The 19,636-nt window shown below is 41.6% G+C and overlaps 3 protein-coding genes across 3 annotated transcripts in view; 1 reads left to right on the top strand and 2 right to left on the bottom strand.

The window, feature by feature from the left end:
- Positions 1–19,636, top strand: part of SLC35A5 (solute carrier family 35 member A5) — a 340,246-nt gene that overhangs the window by 306,350 nt on the left and 14,260 nt on the right. The gene's annotated exons all lie outside the window — the stretch shown is intronic.
- ATG3 (autophagy related 3) lies at positions 1,150–19,104 on the bottom strand. Its single transcript, XM_079974228.1, has 12 exons — positions 18,896–19,104; positions 16,228–16,269; positions 13,068–13,117; positions 12,087–12,157; positions 11,063–11,170; positions 10,721–10,770; positions 9,050–9,128; positions 6,813–6,847; positions 6,406–6,573; positions 5,136–5,263; positions 2,486–2,554; positions 1,150–1,444 (listed from the first exon to the last, which is right to left on the bottom strand). Exons 1-12 carry the CDS (start codon positions 18,965–18,967, stop codon positions 1,363–1,365), a joined length of 954 nt encoding a protein of 317 aa, XP_079830354.1. The 5' UTR covers positions 18,968–19,104; the 3' UTR covers positions 1,150–1,362.
- Positions 15,496–19,636, bottom strand: part of CCDC80 (coiled-coil domain containing 80) — a 40,045-nt gene continuing 35,904 nt past the window's right edge. The window contains exon 8 of the mRNA XM_079973523.1: positions 15,496–15,505. The gene's annotated coding sequence lies outside the window, so the exon portion shown is untranslated. The remainder of the gene's footprint in view (positions 15,506–19,636) is intronic.

Below are 19,636 nucleotides of genomic sequence, written 5' to 3'. Positions count from 1 at the left end.
TTACAGTCTAAAGTGAGTACTATTTAAGATACTTCGGGAAACATGAAGTTATCTGAAACGTAAGTTGAACAGTGTTACTTTTTTTGCAGCAGAAATTTAGTGGATGGAACATCAGATTTAAATCTTAAATCCACAACTCCTATGTAAAAATTCTGGCCATGATAGGGAAATGCATTTGCCAACATCCATAGAAGAATAGAATAGGTTCTAACTGAACTATATGTTGTAGTTTCCACACTCTATTTTTATGAATCTTTCAGGGTAGAAATGGAGCCAATAAGGTTCTCCCACCATCCCATCATATGCAAAAAGCCATATTATTTTCACTTATTGAGAACATTTTTTCTGTTGACGCAAGTTGACTGCTGGGTGGAAGACAGCTGCTTCCTATTCCTTCCAACTGCAACAGCAGCAAGAAGAGGCCAATTTCCTTGAATCCTCCTTGACACTTGACATTTCTGATCTCACTTCCTAGTTAAAAGAACACGCGGTGTAGAAAGTAGGGAAAAGGTATCTATATCTTTACTGCGTAAGAGGACATTCATGTACAGGTGACATAAAAAGGGAAGGCAACCAAGTCATTAAGGAGATTGGTGCAACGTAAGCTGAACCTTCTGAAAACAAGGTTTGAGTACTATCTTTGCAGACAGAAATTTAGTATTCCAGACAGAAAAGCACATGCCAGGTATAGTTCAGGATGCAACTTTCACTAGCTGCACATGCTTTTCTTCAGTACATTAGCATTAAACTGAAAAAAGTGATGCCACATCTTTTCCTAGTCTTCACACCCAGTCATGCTTTCATTCCCATCTGATGTTCAAAGGAGCATGAGAGGAGTTGGGTTTCTAGCATCAAATAAGGACCTAGACTAATGTGCACTTGGAAAATCAGGTGTGCCTTAGATACATATTAAGATCTACCTAAGCGTTTGGTCAATTTACTCTGAAATGCCACTAGTCAGAAATCACACATTATTTTCCACTTCATGTCTTGCTACAATTTTACTTTAAAAATTTCTCAGAAATTTAATTAAAAACAAACATGAATTGGGATCTTGCTTTGAGCTTTTCCTTTCTTTTCCCCAGTCTTCACAGTACTGTACATCAAAGAAAAAGAAAAACCCTCTATGTACCCACAGCACAGGAATGAAAAAAAAAAGTGTTTTATTATTTATTTTTACACATAAAGGTCTTTATTAAAAAGTAAGGCTGGTAGTGGAATTTTATTTTGATGCATAAACTTGATAGAAGTGGTACATTACAGAAATTGTATACCATGGTGGATAAACAAGTCAGTCACAGGTATGGGTTATTCTTTTTAAAAATTAGAATCAATAATTAGCATAAACATTCTTTCCCCTAATTACATCGTAAAGTGCCTCGTGTAGTCATATTCTATTGTCGGAATGACTGCTTGTACAAATTTCAAAAAAATTAGAAGGTACCTGAATATTTAATTAAGGAAAATCAACCCAGTAGTTCCACAAGGAGAAGCAAGTTTTTAACCCCAAAGCAGCCAAGTAAAAACCACAAGTTTTAACAATTCAACCTTCCTCAACTGTCAAGCACCAATGTACCTCTTTGGAAAGAGATAGATAAGGCTACAAGTCTAGTCTAGTGGAACAGTTTTAATGGCCAGAGAGTGCCTTCCACATGCATAAAGACGACTGAACAATTAGTTTTTATTATAGTTATTGCTGCCTATGCAAACTAGGCCTATTGGGAACAATGGACTTAAGTAATCTGCTGGATCAGGTCAAGCATCCATCTAGTGGCCAAACAGGTGTCTATGGGAAGCTTGTATGCAGTACAACAGTACTCTTTCCACTTGTGCTCACCAGTGACGAGTATTCAGAGACATACAGGCTCCAACAATTGTGGTAGAAAGTAGCTATTATGGCTAGTATTAATTGATCAGTTTTATCGCTCATTCTAACTTAGGTGGATATCACCAATAGCACTGCATTAAGGAAAAAATACATTGGATAGTATCCAACCATGTAGACTTCTGGAGGTGCAACAGAACTTCTCCTGCCTCTCCACACCCTATGTGCCCTCCCCAAATATGGGTGAACCCCCAAAACAGATTCAGGGGGAACACAGAAGAGAAGGGAGTAGGTAGAGGAGATGTTCCACGGCACAGCCATACGTCCTTGCACTAATAGAACTACGTCCCTGGATACCACTCGTTTTTAGGCTTAGCCATGTGTGAACCATGGATTAATTTAAGAATCTTTTCGATTCACATCACCTAGTGATAGTCACACCCAAAGTGGCCCATTCTTATAAGGCAGTCACTCGGAGTGCCTTAGCACGGTTGAGTGTAGCAGCCCCCCCTGAAACTTGAACATGCGCCTGAGCAGGGGCTGGGAGGGGAAAGTGGGAGAACACATTCTGAATAATCAGTGCAGAGAAATCAGTGCAGAGCCCTTTTCTAAAAAACTAACACACACACACCTATTTTTGGCAGTTGGATAAAAGGATACATATGAACTCCAAGTTCTCCCCCACCTTCTGCCACAGTTTCAATGATTTTCTTCATCACTTCCGCATGTCTGAAAGCAAATGGTGAATATCTTGAAATATACATATATTGCATTATTATATAATACAGTAAGTTATTTGATTACAGTTTGTATGCAAGATAGTTGTTGGCGGCAGAAGCAAGCAATGAGAATTGAAAAATAAAGTTTAAATAGCTACTTCAAGCCATCTCTAGTTACTGCTTGGGCAACAGCAAGGCAGGTCTGCACTAGTATTCAATCTACTCCTATTTTATCATTGTTATTAGTGGAACTGGCGGAGATAATGGGGCAGCACGGGAGAACTGTATGCCAACAAGGCTGGTATTACAACTTCCTCTCAATCCAATGCAGACTGAACAGGACCAGGGAGGTTATCAGGGATTGAATGCTACTGGACACAGCTAATGGATAGGCCTTCTAACGTAGAGTTAACACATAGGCATCCAAAGCAGACATCACTACCTGGAGGTAGTATAGTATTTAACGGTTGCTTAAAACATTACTCAAACCAGTATTTCTTCCACCATCTATCGCAATCACCCTATTCAAGGACTTCGTTTCCAACAGAATCATAACAAGGAAACAGTACTGCATCAACTAGGGTTGTAGCCTTTGCGATGAACCTCATTAAGCACTCAGAACGGTCCCAAGTGGTGAGTATTTTACAACCAAATTCCCAGTAACTCTTTCCCATAACATACCCTCACGCAACTGCTGAAGCTGGAAAAGTAAAAGGAAGACAGTGATGAGAGCAGGACAAGCAGCCCAACACCATCAGAGCCAATAACTATTGGAAGTCTTTTCCAAAACAACATGCTGAAAACTTGGGAGGATGCTGATGCTGAACACAACTTTGCATTGTTAATTAACTAACGAAATACTTTAAGAAAGCTAAACAACATGGATGGAAAACTGCTGTTTTTAAACAATTCAGAAAATGAAAATAAAAAAGGATTCAGCCAACAGCAGAAGAACTCAAGGGACACCAGATATTACTTCAAGTTGTGGAAGTGAAAACTGTGCCAGTCTATTAACCCTCTTAGTGAGTTCATCATGAATCCTACTAAGGAAATGATTGCCACATATTTGAGAACAGATGTTGTGCAGCAGAATGAGCAAAATAAAACTCAGTGTAACACAATATTGGGAAACTCTGAGCAAACATTGGTTTCATATTATTCTTGCATTCTTACTGGGCTTCCGTTGCCCATTAACACCAGTGGCTTGTTATCAGGCTTAATACAATAAGTCTGTTGTACATGATAGACTTGCTATTTTATGTGCATTTAATAATAAGGTAGAGGAAAGCCTTAGCATGCTAATCTCAGGAGATATTGCTTTCAGCTCCTTCAGTTCAACTTGGTCAAACACAGACCTTGAAGTGGCCAAAATGGCAAAACAGCTGGACAGCAGAGTTTGGCACTACATTCGACTTCCTTTCCAGACTTAAGGGGTCCAAACTTCTCAGTAAGTGAATATTAAAAGCAATATAGCCCCCACTCCTATTTGCTGACAGAAAAGAACTTGAGCTACTTGTGCCCAATAAGAGTTTATTTTTAAAAATCAGTCATGCTGTTATTCCCAGAGATTTCCATTCAGCATTGTTCAGTCTCTTTTGCCAGAGATGCTAAACTGTCCTTTTGACTACAAAGTCAAAGAGACTTTGCCAGAGTAAGGGCAAAAGGTGTTCACCTCTTCCGGCAGAACACAGAACTGGACTTTTAAAATGAGTTTTAAAAGTTAGCATGCTCCTGTTATTAAAATGAAGGAGAATCCCAGAATCTTCCCACCCTTTTAAACTGCAAAAACAAAATGATGGAAGTAACCAGCCTAAGCAGAACATTTAACTTCAACACCTTAAGCAGGTAACACTGTATTTCAAGAGTTCAACAAGAAGATTAAGGCTTCAGAGTGAAGACAAATGCATGTTCTGTCCATACAGCAAAGTGTGACGTTTTGTGTAAACAGACAGCCTGAAAATATTTTTTTTAAAAATAAAACAAAGAAACCCAAGTAGCAGAGCCTGAGATTGCAGCTTGAGGCAAGACAACTGTTCTCATTTCCAGGATGATTGCCTGACACCTTCTGGAGAGTTTGAAAAGTGGAAACAAACCATAAAATTTACTTTTAGTTGTCAAGACCCCCAGCAGTCTGACTTCACAGTAGCCATCAAAGTCCAATGGGCAAAATCCAACAGCATCCACCCACTAGCAGGACACAACTGGCAGAACAGATTTCCTGTCTCCATGCAGCTCCCTAAAACACCCAAGATCTACTCCAGAGATTGGGGGAGCCTTTAAGAACACATGCAGGATGGGCAAGAGAGTTGCAGGGAAGGGGGAAAGGGAAGAAGAGGACTTCCCATTGCACAAGTGGAAGTCCGCTCAAATGACACTGTGCACTGTGTAAAAGACCCAATAAATTAGAATGAGAGCAGTTTGAACTGAGTGCTGGGGAAAAGGGTTTCAGAGTTTAAGACCAATAAAGAATACAATAAAGAATAAAAAAGATACTAAAAAGTGGCCAGAATACAAAATACATTTCATCCACCAAAACTTTTTTTATGCTGTTAGTAAATTCATATGCTGTTAGAATGCAGACTGAATTATACCTGCATGGATGAACTGAACACATTGGAGGTGGAGGAAGATGGGGATGGTTTTCGATTGTCACAGTCTTTTTGACATGGTCTTGACTAATATCTTCATACATATAGTCTACAGTTAATGGCTGTCGTTGCTACAGAGACGGAGAGAGAGAGAGAGAGAAGTAAAGACAAATTGCATAGATTCCTTCTCTGTAATTAAACAAAGAATTTCAGCCAAGCAAATAGTGTTTTATTCTGGATTGCTTTATTTGATGTTTTAGTGTGCTCTGGTTATCATCCCGTTTGGACTACTCTGCATGGGGCTACCTTTGAAGGTGACTCAGAAACTATAACTAATCCAGAGCGCAGCTGCCAGACTGGTGACTTGGAGTGGCCGCTGGGACCATGTAACACTGGTCTTAAAGGATCTACATTGGCTCCCCGTACGTTTCGAGCACAATTTAAAGTGCTGTTGCTGACCTTTAAAGCCCTAAACCACCTTGGCCCTGTATACCTGAAAGAGCATCTCCACCCACATTGTTCAGCCTGACACTGAGGTTCAGCTCCAAGGGCTTTCTGGTGCTTCCCTCACAGCAAGGAGTTACACTGAACCAGGCAGAGGGCCTTCTCAGTAGTGGTGCCTGCCCCATGGAACACCCTCCCATCAGATGCCAAGGAGATAAATAATTATACAACTTGTAGAAGACAACTGAAGGCAACCCTGCATAGGGAAGTTTTAATGTTTGGTGTTTTACTATGTTTTTATATCTGCTGGAAACCATCCAGAGTGGCAGGGGCAATCAAGTCAGATAGGCGGGTACAAATAATAAAATTATTATCATCATTAACTAATTTGATTTCCCCCCGCCATAAAAGGTAAAGCAGTATAAAAATGAAATTAATAACAACAACATAAAACAAAACTTGTTTTGCAAGCCTCATACAGTAAGCCTGCGACTTAGGTGGGGGTTACATTCTGCGGATTGTGCCTACAGCCAAAATCACATATGGTCAAAGCCCACTGGAACTGCAAAAATAAAAAATATGTATTTGGTCAACAGGGAGCTGAGTGCAAGAAACAAGTTCCATTATTTTCTTGCTGACTTCCAGTGTGCAACACAAAAGTAAGCTTCATGCAAGAGCGACACCAAAGAAAGCTTGTTTACATTTGTTTGCAGAAGGCTGCATGAACTTTGACACAGTATGTCTGAGGCCCCTTACCATAACCTATTACCAATTTTATTGCACTACTGAGCTCTGAACAGATTCAAATAAGGAAAAAAGAATGTTGTACCTCATCATAACCAAATAACCAGAGCCTTGGTGTTTGGTAGTATTTGTCATATGTGATGTAAAGGTCATACGTCCTGGTCTGTAGGATAGCTTCTTCTTCTCCCCCTCCTCCTCCAACATCAGCTTTTGCCTTGGCAGCTTCCACTATTTTTCTTGTATCCAATGTTGCCTGCTCAAGATTTTAAGAAATAAATTGATAGCTTTAAAATGTCAGCTGCTGCCCACTCCCAAATTCAAAGACTACAGGCATTAGGGGGTGGTATAAACTCTTTTCATTGAACTGGTGGTTAGTTTTTAATGAAAATATACATATGAAGTCCACATGCAGTTTTAAAAAGAATATGCTACTGGACATATGTTGAAGTCTGAAGAGACATTGCTGCTGCCCAATGAACACAGTGCACTTACATCATCTGTCTCCAATAGCCCACTCTCTTCATAATCTGAAAGGATATAAAAAGATCATGTTACTATTTACTGCTTTTGTTAAATATTTATGCGTGCCCAGGGTGTTCAAGGAAGATGCAGATTAAGAATGAAGTTGTCAAGTTTATAAAAATACACTTTGCAATGTATGCTGTAACAAAGAATGAATTCCTCAATATAAACATTAAATTATATTGAGGTGCACATGCTATGTTGTTAATCACTTGTCACCCCACCCACGGGATAAGCTGCTGTGTTGTCTCAGAATGCTCACAAACATTCTCTGTGTCGAGTGGTAGGAAAAAGCAGGCAGGCTGAGGGCTGGGTAGAGTACCCAAGAGGGAGGCAAAATCAGGATGAAAGAAAAGGAGCAGTGTAGGTTAAGACAGATGAGCTCAAGCAAACTATAGAGAGTTAAGAAAAGGAAAAGAAGGGAAAGTGTGGTTGAAAAACCACTCATGGTTCAAAGGAGCTTTATGGTATAGCTCCCCCTGTAAATATAAATATATTCTATGGTGGAATTTTACCATTTTTTCTTAATGAAGATTATGAATTTGATTATATTTCCTAGCAGTTCACCTACAATTACTTCCTGAATTAGTTTTTATATTTAGAAGCATATACTTTTCTTATGTGTTCCAAAACTTAAAAGGGGCCAGTTCTGTCCTCTTGGCATCTTTTTTCCATATTTGTTAATGACCACAGACAAGTGATTAGTAGAAATTAGGTGGAAACCAAATTTGTGTGAGCAGATTTAAGCTCAAGGCACTTCACCCTAATCTTCATGTGCCCCCAAAATCTGCTCCAGAGGGCTCCCCAAATGGCATGCCATTTCTGTCTCTTAAGATTACAGTGTAATTGTCATTATTTTAATTTGCCTTGGTATCATCCTTTCCACTAGGTTGGCTTTCTTAGCTTCTTTTCACCTAATCTGTCCCTTAAAGTATTGTGCCCTACTCATCAGAATGCCACTGAGTTGTCAGGTCAGTTGTGTGATTATAGTAATTTGAGACTACATCTTTTAAGTTCCTCTTATTGATTCGTTACTGGTTACTGACTACTGGTGGCAAATTTTAAAAATAAGAAGGTCTTATCAGTCTTTCACACTTTCACCCCACCTTTCCTCAAGACACTCAGGATGGCTAGAGAATCATGACTATTTGAATGGAACAAGACAAAAATAATCTTGGGCTAGTTTTGTATTACTTACATTCCATCTTACATAACACAACGTAGAAACACAAATTTCTTCCATGTACCTCAACTCTAGTGAGTGACTCCTTGAATATATTACTTTTAAATTTATTGCTTCATGAAGGAAGTGCTTTAACTCTTTCCTGCAAGGAGTTCCAAGAGGCATTTTAACTTCACCACAACCCTGTGATGAAGTAACAGAGCTTCACAACCGTGCAGGTATTTGAATCTGATTTCCTACATTTGAGCCCAATACTCTAGTCCAGGGGTCGGCAACCTGTGGCCCATGGAGGTCATTTAACTGGCCCACAAGCTGTCCCTGGTCCAAGCCGCCCGGCAAGTCCCCGCACGCTGTGCTAAACTGGTACAGCGTGGGGACTTGCTTCCGCGGCGCAAAAAATTGTGTCTGCACAGACGCCGGAAATCGTGTCAGCACAGGAAATCGTAGGTGCTCAGGCACAGGAAATCGCGGACGTGCACGCTCACGTGCAATCCACTCCACGGAGGGATCTCTGCTGAAGTGAACCGGCCCAGGCGAGGTAAACCTTGCCGACCCCTGCTCTAGTCTCTACACCTCACTGGAAGTGATGAGTAACTCCCAATCAAAGCTCTTGCCTCAGAATTAAATCTATACAGATGAATCCCATTAAAAATTCATCTAACCTTCTTCTCATCTAAGACCTCCATTAAGAAAGTTTCCCCAGTACTTTCTCCTTTCTCAACTGTGTTCCAATGTTTATAAAATTCTTCCTAGCTTATCATTTTGGAGTCTCAGTTTGAATTCATTGCTTCTTGTCCACAAGAGCAACAACCCATCCCCCTCCACCTCAAGGGACTGTTTTATGAATTTAAATAACTGCAGTGAAGTTTGCAACGCTATGCAGGAAGGAATCTTCTGCAGAAAGAATTCTGTGCACAAAATGGACTCAAAAGTGCAATGATGGCAAAGTTATTGTTTTGCTTCTGCTTCATACCTAATAACAACATGCTCTAGTGAAGAATTACTTGAAGTGAGTGGCCATTACCTTCCATATCAGCTGCCTCTCCCTCATCATCATCTTCATCATCACAAGACCCTGAGCGCTCTGGTAACTTTGTATTGTCCTTTGAAGACAAGAAAAAGCAATGTACCATTTCAGTGTTCCTGACTAGAGCATTCATGCATCAAACTTAAGAGATCACTCAGCAATTCCATGAATGGGGGGATTGAATCACTCTGCCAACTTGCAAGCTGGCCACTCGCTGTGGTACCAAAACACAAGGACCAAAAACGTACCAATAAATGTGTCAATAAAGCTTGTTTCTTGATCATCATGAAGGTATATGAAAATACTGTATGGCAGTAAAGCCCTGCTCTAAATGAAATCCAATGCAATGAGTCATAGCTAGTTTTTCAATTCAAATTCAAATTGTACAGCCCTCTCAAAGCATGCCGTATCTTTTTAAAAGTGGTGACCTCACATTCCTATGCTGCATCAGAGAATGCACACCCTGGCTGGGATAAAACTGAAGACAGCAACCACAAAGCATGCAAACTTTTCCACTCTTGAATACATTTTCTCTTTTGGAAAAATTAGAAATGCTTTGTGTAAGAATGAAGCACTTTTGCCAAGCATAAGCACAACTCAGTCCAGCCATTTCTAGATAAGATGGAACAAGGGTAAACCTACCCATTCCCTCACCTGAGCAGTCTACGTCAAGGATGGGAAACCTGGGGACTCTGTTCCCACCAGCCCCAGCCAGCACAGCCCATGGTCAGGGATAAGGGCAGTTGCAGGCCAGTTGTCCATATGCCTCCTCCATTACATATCCAGAGGGTGACAACGTGAGAACAGGCCTTTTCTGTGGTGGCTCCCCATTTGTGAAATGCCTTCCCCATGGAGGCTTGCCGGGCGTCTTCATTACATATCTTTTGGTGCCAGGTGAAAACATTCCTCTCCTCTTCTCCCAGGCCAATCTATGGCCTTTTAAAGGAGGGAGGGTTTGTCGCTTTTGTCTGTTACTATGCTATGTATTGTTTGTGCCCTTATATTGTAAACCAACCTGTGATTCTCGGACAAAGGGTGGTATAGAAATTTAATAAATAAATAAAAACACTTGGACAGCCACAGGAGTCCCATCCCTGCTCTAGGTAACCAGCAGTTTTGGGGCTGCAATGTAACCACAAATTAGCTGCTCTCCTATCTAAACCAGCCGTCAAAACAAAAGGACAAAAATGTGCTTTAAATCTCTGCACTGCTCTGGCTGGCTACCTTCACATTAGCCAACATGGCTCTGTTATCTGTGGGCTTCAAAAACTTTCCTGAATTTGTTTTCACGAATATGCTTGCATTTAATCTACAGAAGAGTGCCTCCCTCAATACAGAAGTATGCAGTAGATTTACTGCTGTGATTCATATTAGGCATCTAACCTACTGTTCCAATCCACTGCAGACATAAAAGGGAAAATATCTTTTCTTCGGGGAAAGCAGCTACGCCAGCAAGCATACCAAGCTGTTAGGTTTACTCCGTGCTATTTTTCTAGAAATAGAGGTGCCAGAACTCACCGTGAACACCTCCCTTGTTCTCTTAGATTGGCAATGGTGCCCATTGAGAGGTGCCAGAACTGGGTTCCGGCAAGTTCCAGTTGAAAAAAAGCCCTGGGTTCACTTTGTATTACCCATCAGCATATTAGCCACAGATTCACAAGTTAATACCTTGCTCTCCAGTGTGATCTCCTTAATGGATTCTGTCACTCCTGTAACGCCTGTAGAGAGCACAGATATAGTCAGAACTAGGGAGAAACCTGCTAATATTTTGATTCTACAAACAGCTGCTCCTCACCCCAAACCCTGGGTGATGGCAACTGTGACTCATCATTTTCAATGGCTGCTTTTTCAAATGGTTAAGGATCGAGATTCAGTGAGGAAAACTAAAATCTGAAGATGGTCTCCAGGTCTGGACATTTATGTGTTCTAGAGCATTATTCAGAGTACACGAGAATAGAGGCCGCAAGCTGGGCATTTACAAGTTTAATATACAAGAGAAATATACAATACCTGCATTGTGATATGTGTCCACCCATCCTCCATCCCCATCATCTTCTTCTATAATGGCTTCCAGTTCATCCGAATACTCCATTTGTTTACATCGCTTATAGCATGGCACTACAAAAAACAGCGAACACTGTTCATTCACAAAATCAACTGGATATAAATTCTCCCAGGGTTTTCAGAACTGGAGGTTGATGTATATACTTCACAAATCTTAGCACATGTTTTTGGAGCATGGGTTTAGTCTTAAGCGAAGCTTACTGCTCTGGGGAATCCAAATGTGTCCAGGCACAAAATGGACACTAACTTAGCTAGGAGCTAAAATACACAGAAAGCATTTAGCAAGCAGTCCAGATGTCACTTGAAACTTATATGCACCAAGGGTAAGTGCCTTCCTGAATTTTATTGAAGCATTTGATTCAGCATCACATAGAGGAACTGCTGCTTAAAAGCAGAAGACCTAAGGATCAGCATATGTATTATATCCTAAGTATGACATAATCATAAAGAACTGGTACAGTATTTGAATGTTCTCTCAGTTTTGCATAAAGTACATGTTTATCAGCTTCTTTCAGTTTTGTTGTTTTGGATCAAGACAGAAGCAGATATTGAAATAATTGTTCAGGCCTCTAGTCTAACCTGCTGTTGTGGGATAAGAACACCTGCCTGCCCTATGTCCCTCACCAATCCAGTCACCCAAGCCAACCTATCCCATAGTGGTGTCCTCCTGATGGTTGTTGGAGCTGTAGTCCAACACATCTGGACTACATTATGCATTGCATAAAGATGTTTACAGAACAGCACCAAATTACTCATACAAGTAATCCATACCACAAGCACAGTTTGCTTACCCATGTCATGCACATAGGGAAGCTAAGGATCTCAACAGTTCACATAGCGACTCTCAAGATATAAAACTGTGCACGCCTATCAAAGTTGGTTCAACAGCAAGTATGAAAGTAAAGATACATCTGCAGGGCTGTCGCTGGTGCATATTCAGTCACAATCACAGCACTAGTGCCAAACTTACCATTTCTAGTGACCAAGAACTGTTTGTCTGTTGGGAGATATGCCTTGACCTTTAATTCTTCTCCTGTAGCCCTTAAAAATATGAAGTAAGGCTGTGAAAACCTGCGGACAATCAGAGACCAATTCTGGCTCTTATGCAACAGAATGTTTCTGCTAAAGCAGAAAAACACTCTGACCAGTTTCAAAGATTATTTGCCCTGTGGCACAGAAAGGGGGGGGGGGGGGAGAGAGAGAAAAGAGAAAACTACCCAAGTAGTTTTCCCCCTTTGGAAGACAGACCTAGTTGTCTAGTGCATGGAATTCCAGTCTGTATTGCCACTTCTGTTAAATGATAAGAGCATTCTCAGAATTGCATTTCTTCTGCTTTCCCTTTTACAACATGCAATGCATCAAGCTTATTGTATCTGTTGCAGGAAGGAGAAAAGGGGCTTCTGTGAGCTCAAACCAAAGGAACTGCTCAAAGCCTGTTACAAGTTGTAGACAGATAGGCATTTTTCAATCCTACCATTGTTCTAATCCTAAAAAAACACCTTTATACTGCGGCTAATGCAAAATGTTTCACTAACTATACATAACAAACCCTCTTTTGGTATATTAAATATTTGTCTTTGTATCCTGATAAAGCTTAAAAGCTAAATTGAAAATGAAGAGAGTACAAGCTCACAAAAAATACAACACATATCTCGAGCAATTTCAAGTGTCCATGTTTTATGTTCAGAAGTCAAAGGAATCCAGAGCAGATACACTCAAATAATGGTGTACACCTGAGAAGTAAAGCCACATATGCTCAAGTCCATTCTGCAATACCCTCTCAAAAAAAGTGGGTGGGGTGGGGGGAAGAATTATACAAATTAGGCATCTTTGTATAGTTTCTCTCTCACACGCAGTGGGAAATACGTGCACATTCACAATCACCAGACAGTGAATGTACTACCCATCCCTATGTATTCTTTTGAGGTGGTTTCTGTAGAATCTTACTTACCATTGCCAAGTAGGACAGTGGTGAACTAAATGGTCTCCTGCTGCCACAAACTGCCAAGCACAAAACAGAAGAAGGCTGAAAAATATCTGATATATACAGAGTTTCACCAGCCTCAGTAGCCTTAACATCGTGACTTATAGCTGTACAGAGTGTGAGATCAAATCCTACTGATACCAGCTCAGTAATTTGTCTTTCTGAATTCAGAGACAATTGCTCCTTGAACAATTTCTGCAGATGCATATACAAGAAAATATTTTGTCTGAATGGGACCGTCACACAATTAACTTGCAAACTGGAATGGGATTCCTGGATAGATTGTTAATGGGATGATCCACAAGTCAAGTGCAACAGCTGGAATTTACACACTAAATATTTTAAAGGCATATAGCCACAAGACATGCTCCAAAAATATAGTGATGAAAGCCAAAAAGAACCATGCACTAAATAATCACCATGACAAATAGTCACATCTAAGCAAGGTTCTTTCTTCTCTCTCTAGAGACAGAATGACAGAAAAACCATCTTTAATATATTAAATATTTATTGCAGTATCAACTTCTTGGGACAGTGAGCAACAGCCACTTATATCTGCACTAAATAAACAACTACTAGGAAAATCTAGTGGACTATCAGAACAGAGGAGAAGTAGAAATGCTTAGCTAACCACAATAGTTAACTGATCCATCTCCAAACAAGTCTTCAGGTTGTATCTCAAGTAGTGCAGGACTTTCCCTTCCTCCCCTACATGCTCCCCAAATCTGTTTTGGGGAATCATTCAACACTTTGGAGCAGATTTTGAGGGTGTGTGGATGGCAGTGGAGGAGTGGGAAGTTCCACTGCACAAGCAGAAGTCTGCTGTGCTAACAGAACAGCAACACTCAATATAACCCTATATCTTTACATCTTGCTGAAGTAACAAGATGGAGAGGGGAGAATTTTGTTACTGTTAGGATGTGTTTTCCGTTATGCACACTGTGTTAAGTTCAAAGCAGCAAAGGTCCAGTCTAAAAATCAGGCAAGCAGAGGAAGATAAATTATTATATTGATGCAAGTTTGTTGGTTAGCCCAGCATGGAACGTAAATATTCAGTGGCTTCATATAATAAGACAGATTAAAAAGAACCCATAAGCACTGCCATCCAAGATTAAATTCTTATCAGTGAATCCCTCTGCAGTAAAAATCTGCCACTCCATTGACATTTAGGAATTAAGGTAAAAAAATCTAGCCTTAATTGCTAGTATTCAATTTTTAGAAGTTAATTTTTTTGCTGAACAAATTGCTATTTCGGGTGGCAGAAAAAGGTTTGCAAGATCTCCCATAAGCATCAGGTACTGGTGTTCCTTTGATAAGAATTGTAATACAGTAGAAACAAATATTATGCCAAAACTGGACGAATCAGTTTCCTTTTTAAAAAGGGGAAAGAAAACAGGGAAGGCCTCTTAAGTTCATTGCAAACTTCTGTATTCCTGCTATTTGTAACATCATTAGAAATGTTCTAGATCACAGTCATGAGCAAATACTTTCTTCTGCATTTGCAACTGACCATGCTACAGTAAAAAACATGAGTTCTGCCTCATCCATTTTGTGGTATGTGAAGGCAGGGGCCCAAAACAGACATGTGAATCTTGAGCATGCCTATTTTCTTTCTATAAAAATTCTTAACCCTACCTCTTGTGTCTTCTCCTTCTTTCACATGCTCCACGAGTCTTACACACTTACTTTGCAAGCACCTTTCAAATAAGTAGAGTCCCAAGGTAAAATATTAGACCTAGATCATGCAATCTGAAGTCTGTTTGATAGTTCACTTCTGGGCCCAATTTAAGATGCTGATACTGAGCTTTAAAGCCGTAAACTGTTTGGGACCAGATTACAGTGATGCCTTGGTTCTCGAATTTAATCTGTTCCAAACGGTTCGAAAACCAAGACACAGGTTCCGATTTGCTGCAGGAGCTTCCTGCACTCAATCAGAAGCTGCGTCGGATGTTCCGCTTCTGAAAAACGTTTGTAAACCGGAATACTCACTTCCGGGTTTGCGGCGTCTGGGAGCCGATTTGTTCGGAAGCCAAGCTGTTCAACTACCAAGGTACCACTGTACTTGGAAGTACTGTTTGCCATAAGATCAGATACAAGTACATATTTGCAGGGCCCCCATTAAAAATATATTAGATTGGTGGGTACAATAGACAGAGCCTTTTCAGGTCCCACATCTTAGAACTCCCTCCTAAGAAGTTACATTTTGCTTCTTTACCCATTTGCTTTTAGACAACTCTGATAGACCTTTTAATCTCAATCTGTCTTTAAGTAAAATGGTGTATGGACTGGATTTTCAATGGTAAAGCTGTTTTGTCATAATAGTTTGGAATCTCTTTATGCCGCTGATTTTAGTTTAATTTTTGAAGCTACTGGAATTAAAGTGCTTTTAGGATCTTGATTGTAAGCTGCTTGTGAAAATGTTTGGTTTCAAAAGCAGCATATAAATCTTTAAATAAAATAACAGCACGACCCAAATTGGAAGGTACATGCAGATATTTAGACACAGTCCGCAGCTAGACTAGTGAGGGGGACACAATGTCCCTCATTTACAAGGAAAGCTACATAGACAAGAGGACCAACATACTGAGAAAACTCTAGAACATAGTAGAAGAACGTCAAGGAAAATATTGATTGAAACAGATGCTAAACAAGTACTTGAAAATATTCATGTGTTTGCTGTTGCAGACCTCCCTGGAAGAGGAAGCAGTTACAAATTTTGTAATATTTCCACATTTCCTCTTAAAATCATTTTTGAAGAGCTGATGCACTAATTTAAGAAGTGTACAAATCTCAGCGTTTTGCTTGTAGCATCCATCAAAGCAGCTTACAAATACCGTGCATTTTAGAATAGCTAGAAAAGGGATCTGTTTTGCAGCCCAATCCGATTCATTTTTAGAGGAAAATACAGTTGTGTGCACATACAATTTCAGTTGTAGTGGGTGCAGAGATCTGGTTGGTATGTTCACAATTGTGAATGACTTTTCCAAGAAAATATGAACTAAATGCTGGCATTTTCTCACACTTATAGTTTGCATTAAGAGGAACTAGAAAAGTCTGCAACAGGAACTTCTTGTTTTACTACTTTCAAAAGTTACTTTGAAAAACAAGCTGACAAGTTTATACATACCTCTTCGGGAGTGATAACTCCAGTTTCTTTAAACTTTGATTCCTACAGTCAAAATAGAGAAGAAAAATAAAAAGATAACTTTTTAGATTTGAAAGTAAAGGTCTCAGGATAAAGACAAACTATACTGCCAAGCAAATCAATATTACTAAGCTTCTAATCTACCTCATAAAATGATGATAGTGTTATATATCCTTGTGTATACTACCCTGACATCCTTAAAGGCAAGACATAATGGGCAGTATTCAACTAAACACCAATCTTTAGCTATACAATGTAACTTCCCCCATCCTCCCCTCTCCTCTTCCCGTGTGCCTTCCTGCACCCCCTAAATCTGTCCTAGAGTTCCCCCAGCCTCTGGAGCAGATTTGGGGGGCTCATGGGGAGTGAGGAGGGAGTGGTACATTGCACAGCTAAAACGTCACTGCACTAGGATAACTGTTTAATTGAATACTGCCCCAAATTAACAAAACATATACTGACAAGTTTTGCAGTCTGGTTTTGTAGATTTGTAAACAAGCTACTGTTGTATATTTTAAAACAGATCTAGGTATACAGATTTAAGTACTTACAGAATATATTTACATATTATTTGAGCTCCAACAGTATCAGCTCTCACTTAGTGGCAATAAGCATCTACATTTAAAAATATTTTTTGTCATTCTTTTATGGGAGGGGTACAGTCTCAAGCCTTGGAGGATAGGAGAACAGCAAACATTAAATGGAGGTTTATACCCGCCCACCCCAGCTGTGAACATCACAAAACTTCCCCCCAACATGGCTACAAATGTTACTAAAAAAAGTTCCATTGGTGCCAAGAGTCTTTACTGCTCCTTTTTGCCACTGAGGAAGGGTGTCCATTTTGGGAGCAGAGGCACAGCAAAGAAGGGAAGGGATAAATTCCATTCTCCATCTGCTGTGCTTCCAAGAACAGTAGTGTGAGCATCTATGATTAAGTAAAGAATACAGTGGTACCTTGGGATGCAAACGGGATCCGTTCCGGAGCCCCATTCGCATCCTGAAGCGAATGCAACCCGCTTTCTCGCATGCACGTGACATCATTTTGACCATCTGCGCATGCGCGCGCGGCAAAGTATGACTGTAAACAGAAGCATAGCTGCTTGTAATGCATTCAATGTAACATGCAGTTTGACCTTTACATATTTTCAGCTTTTAATTTGCTTGGTTCTAGTAAAGGTAAAGGGACCCCTGACCATTAGGTCCAGCCGTGACCGACTCTGGGGTTGTGGCGCTCATCTCGCTTTATTGGCCGAGGGAGCCGGCGTTTGTCTGCAGACATTTTTTCCAGGTCATGTGGCCAGCATGACTAAGCCGCTTCTGGCAAACCAGAGCAGCGCACGGAAACGCCGTTCACCTTCCCGCTGGAGCGGTACCTATTTATCTACTTGCACTTTGACGTGCTTTCGAACTGCTAGGTTGGCAGGAGCAGGGACCGAGCAACGGGAGCTCACCCCGTTGCGGGGATTCGAACCGCCAACCTTCTGATCAGCAAGCTCTAGGCTCTGTGGTTTAACCCACAGCGCCACCCGTGTCCCTTTGCTTGGTTCTACATTATCACAAACTCCCCTCTGTCATCTGTTTAAACAAGAACTGTTAAGCAATGACAATCATTCAGAGAGCTGTGGGGACTGAGTCCACATCTGCTTTTAAAAATGCCAACTATGGGCAGCGCCATTCATAAAAGTTACAATTTCTAGGCTCCAGATACACACACCACCTGGATTTTTCCATTCTTTCTCTGGCTCCTGAATAAATTATGCTTATTCTACTGTTCTCTCCAAGGCCAGTGTCTCTTCTAAACGAGACAGAAGTATCCTTCCTTCCCCATGCATCAATGCAACACAGCAGCAGCACTTATCCAAAGAAGCTGTCATATAGTGTTCTGTAAGAGCAGGGGAACATCCATTCTTTATGGCTCTGGAGTGCATTTATTCCTCAGAAACCTGAAGCAGCAACGAAAGACCTTTGTACTTAGCAAACATATTTCAGTTTGCGCTGCACCAGTTCTTTTGCAGGATACCTGTTCACAGACCAACACATCAAAACACATAGCCCGTTACCCATTGCGAAACACCCCACCACCAGCACAGAAAATGTGCATTGTAAGCACACGGTTACCACATGACATACAGAACAAGGCCGCCCCACCTTCAGAGAGCAGGACAGGCCACCTTTGACAGCTCCTGCAGGGTAAACATATAGCCTACACGGTTTTATGGGTCACACTGGGCCATTCCTCCTAAGAGGGGGATATAACAGAGGAGGGTGGCTGCTTCCACTGTAGCCATTTTCCAGGGAGAGCAAAAAAAAGTGGTGAGGGGAACCAGAAAAGGGGGCCCTGGCACTGCCGATTTGCTGTCGGCGTTTTGGCACAAAGCTTTCACGGGCTCCTTCTGGTCCACAACAAGGTAAAATTAAAAATATAAATAAAACGCGCGAGTCTTCAGGGTTGCACAAGGCTCTTGGTTGCCTATTTGAGGGCTGCTTCTCACAGACAGAAATGCTATTTTGGCGAGGGGGGAGAGAGGAAAAAGCGGGGTCCCCACACCCCCCATGGGAAGGAGCCTTGACAAGGGGGACCCTCCCCGCCCTTCCCTCCGCCTGCTGCCCCCCGCGCACTCCATTCCGGGGACTGAAGGAGGGGCCTCACCTTCAGCACGGGAGTCAGGTACTCGGCCACCTCCAGCGCCTTCCCCTTCACCGTGTTAATGACGCTCTGCATCCTGCCGGTGCTGCGGGCGGGGCCAGGTGGGCGCCTCTCGCCGCCGCCGCCGCCACCGCCGGCCACCGAACCGCAAAGCCAGCCCAACTGCTCGCCCCGCTTCCTGCCTCCCTTCCGGGCGATCGCCGCCACCCAGGACTCCGCCCACTCCTCCCCGGTGCCTCCAATGAGGGTCGGAGGAGGGAGTCACGTGAGGGGGGCCCTGCACACGGGATTGCCTCAACACATTCCCTCCTCCCTCCTGTTCTGAGGCAGACGCAGAGTCCCGCGCCCTGAAAGGTCTCTCTTGCGCCTGCGCAAAGGGTGGGCGGGGAAGAAAAAAGGCTCCCGGCTGCCCACGGGGATAGTCGCCAGTAGAGATAGGAAAAAGAAGAGTCGCACGACTTTATTTCTTCCCTTGTCAGGTCACACACGTCGGTAGCGCCTCAATCCTTATTGGCGCTCCCCGTCCCAATACATAGTGTGGAGTGTCCCAATTCATAGTGTGGAGTGTACCCAGTGTGGACATACCTTTATTAAGAGGAATCGATAATATCGCCCCCCCAAAAAAACCGGTATTGCCCAATTCCTCCCCCTCAACACGGTTACTTTTTCTATGTGATACTCTAACCTTTTCCTATCTCTATGAATATTACCGTACCTCTATGGCACCGCCTGCGTCTTCGACGT

Source organism: Podarcis cretensis, assembly GCF_951804945.1.
Source record: "Podarcis cretensis genome assembly, chromosome: 4".
Lineage (NCBI taxonomy): Eukaryota > Metazoa > Chordata > Lepidosauria > Squamata > Lacertidae > Podarcis > Podarcis cretensis.
This window is presented reverse-complemented; position numbering and strand designations above follow the sequence as displayed.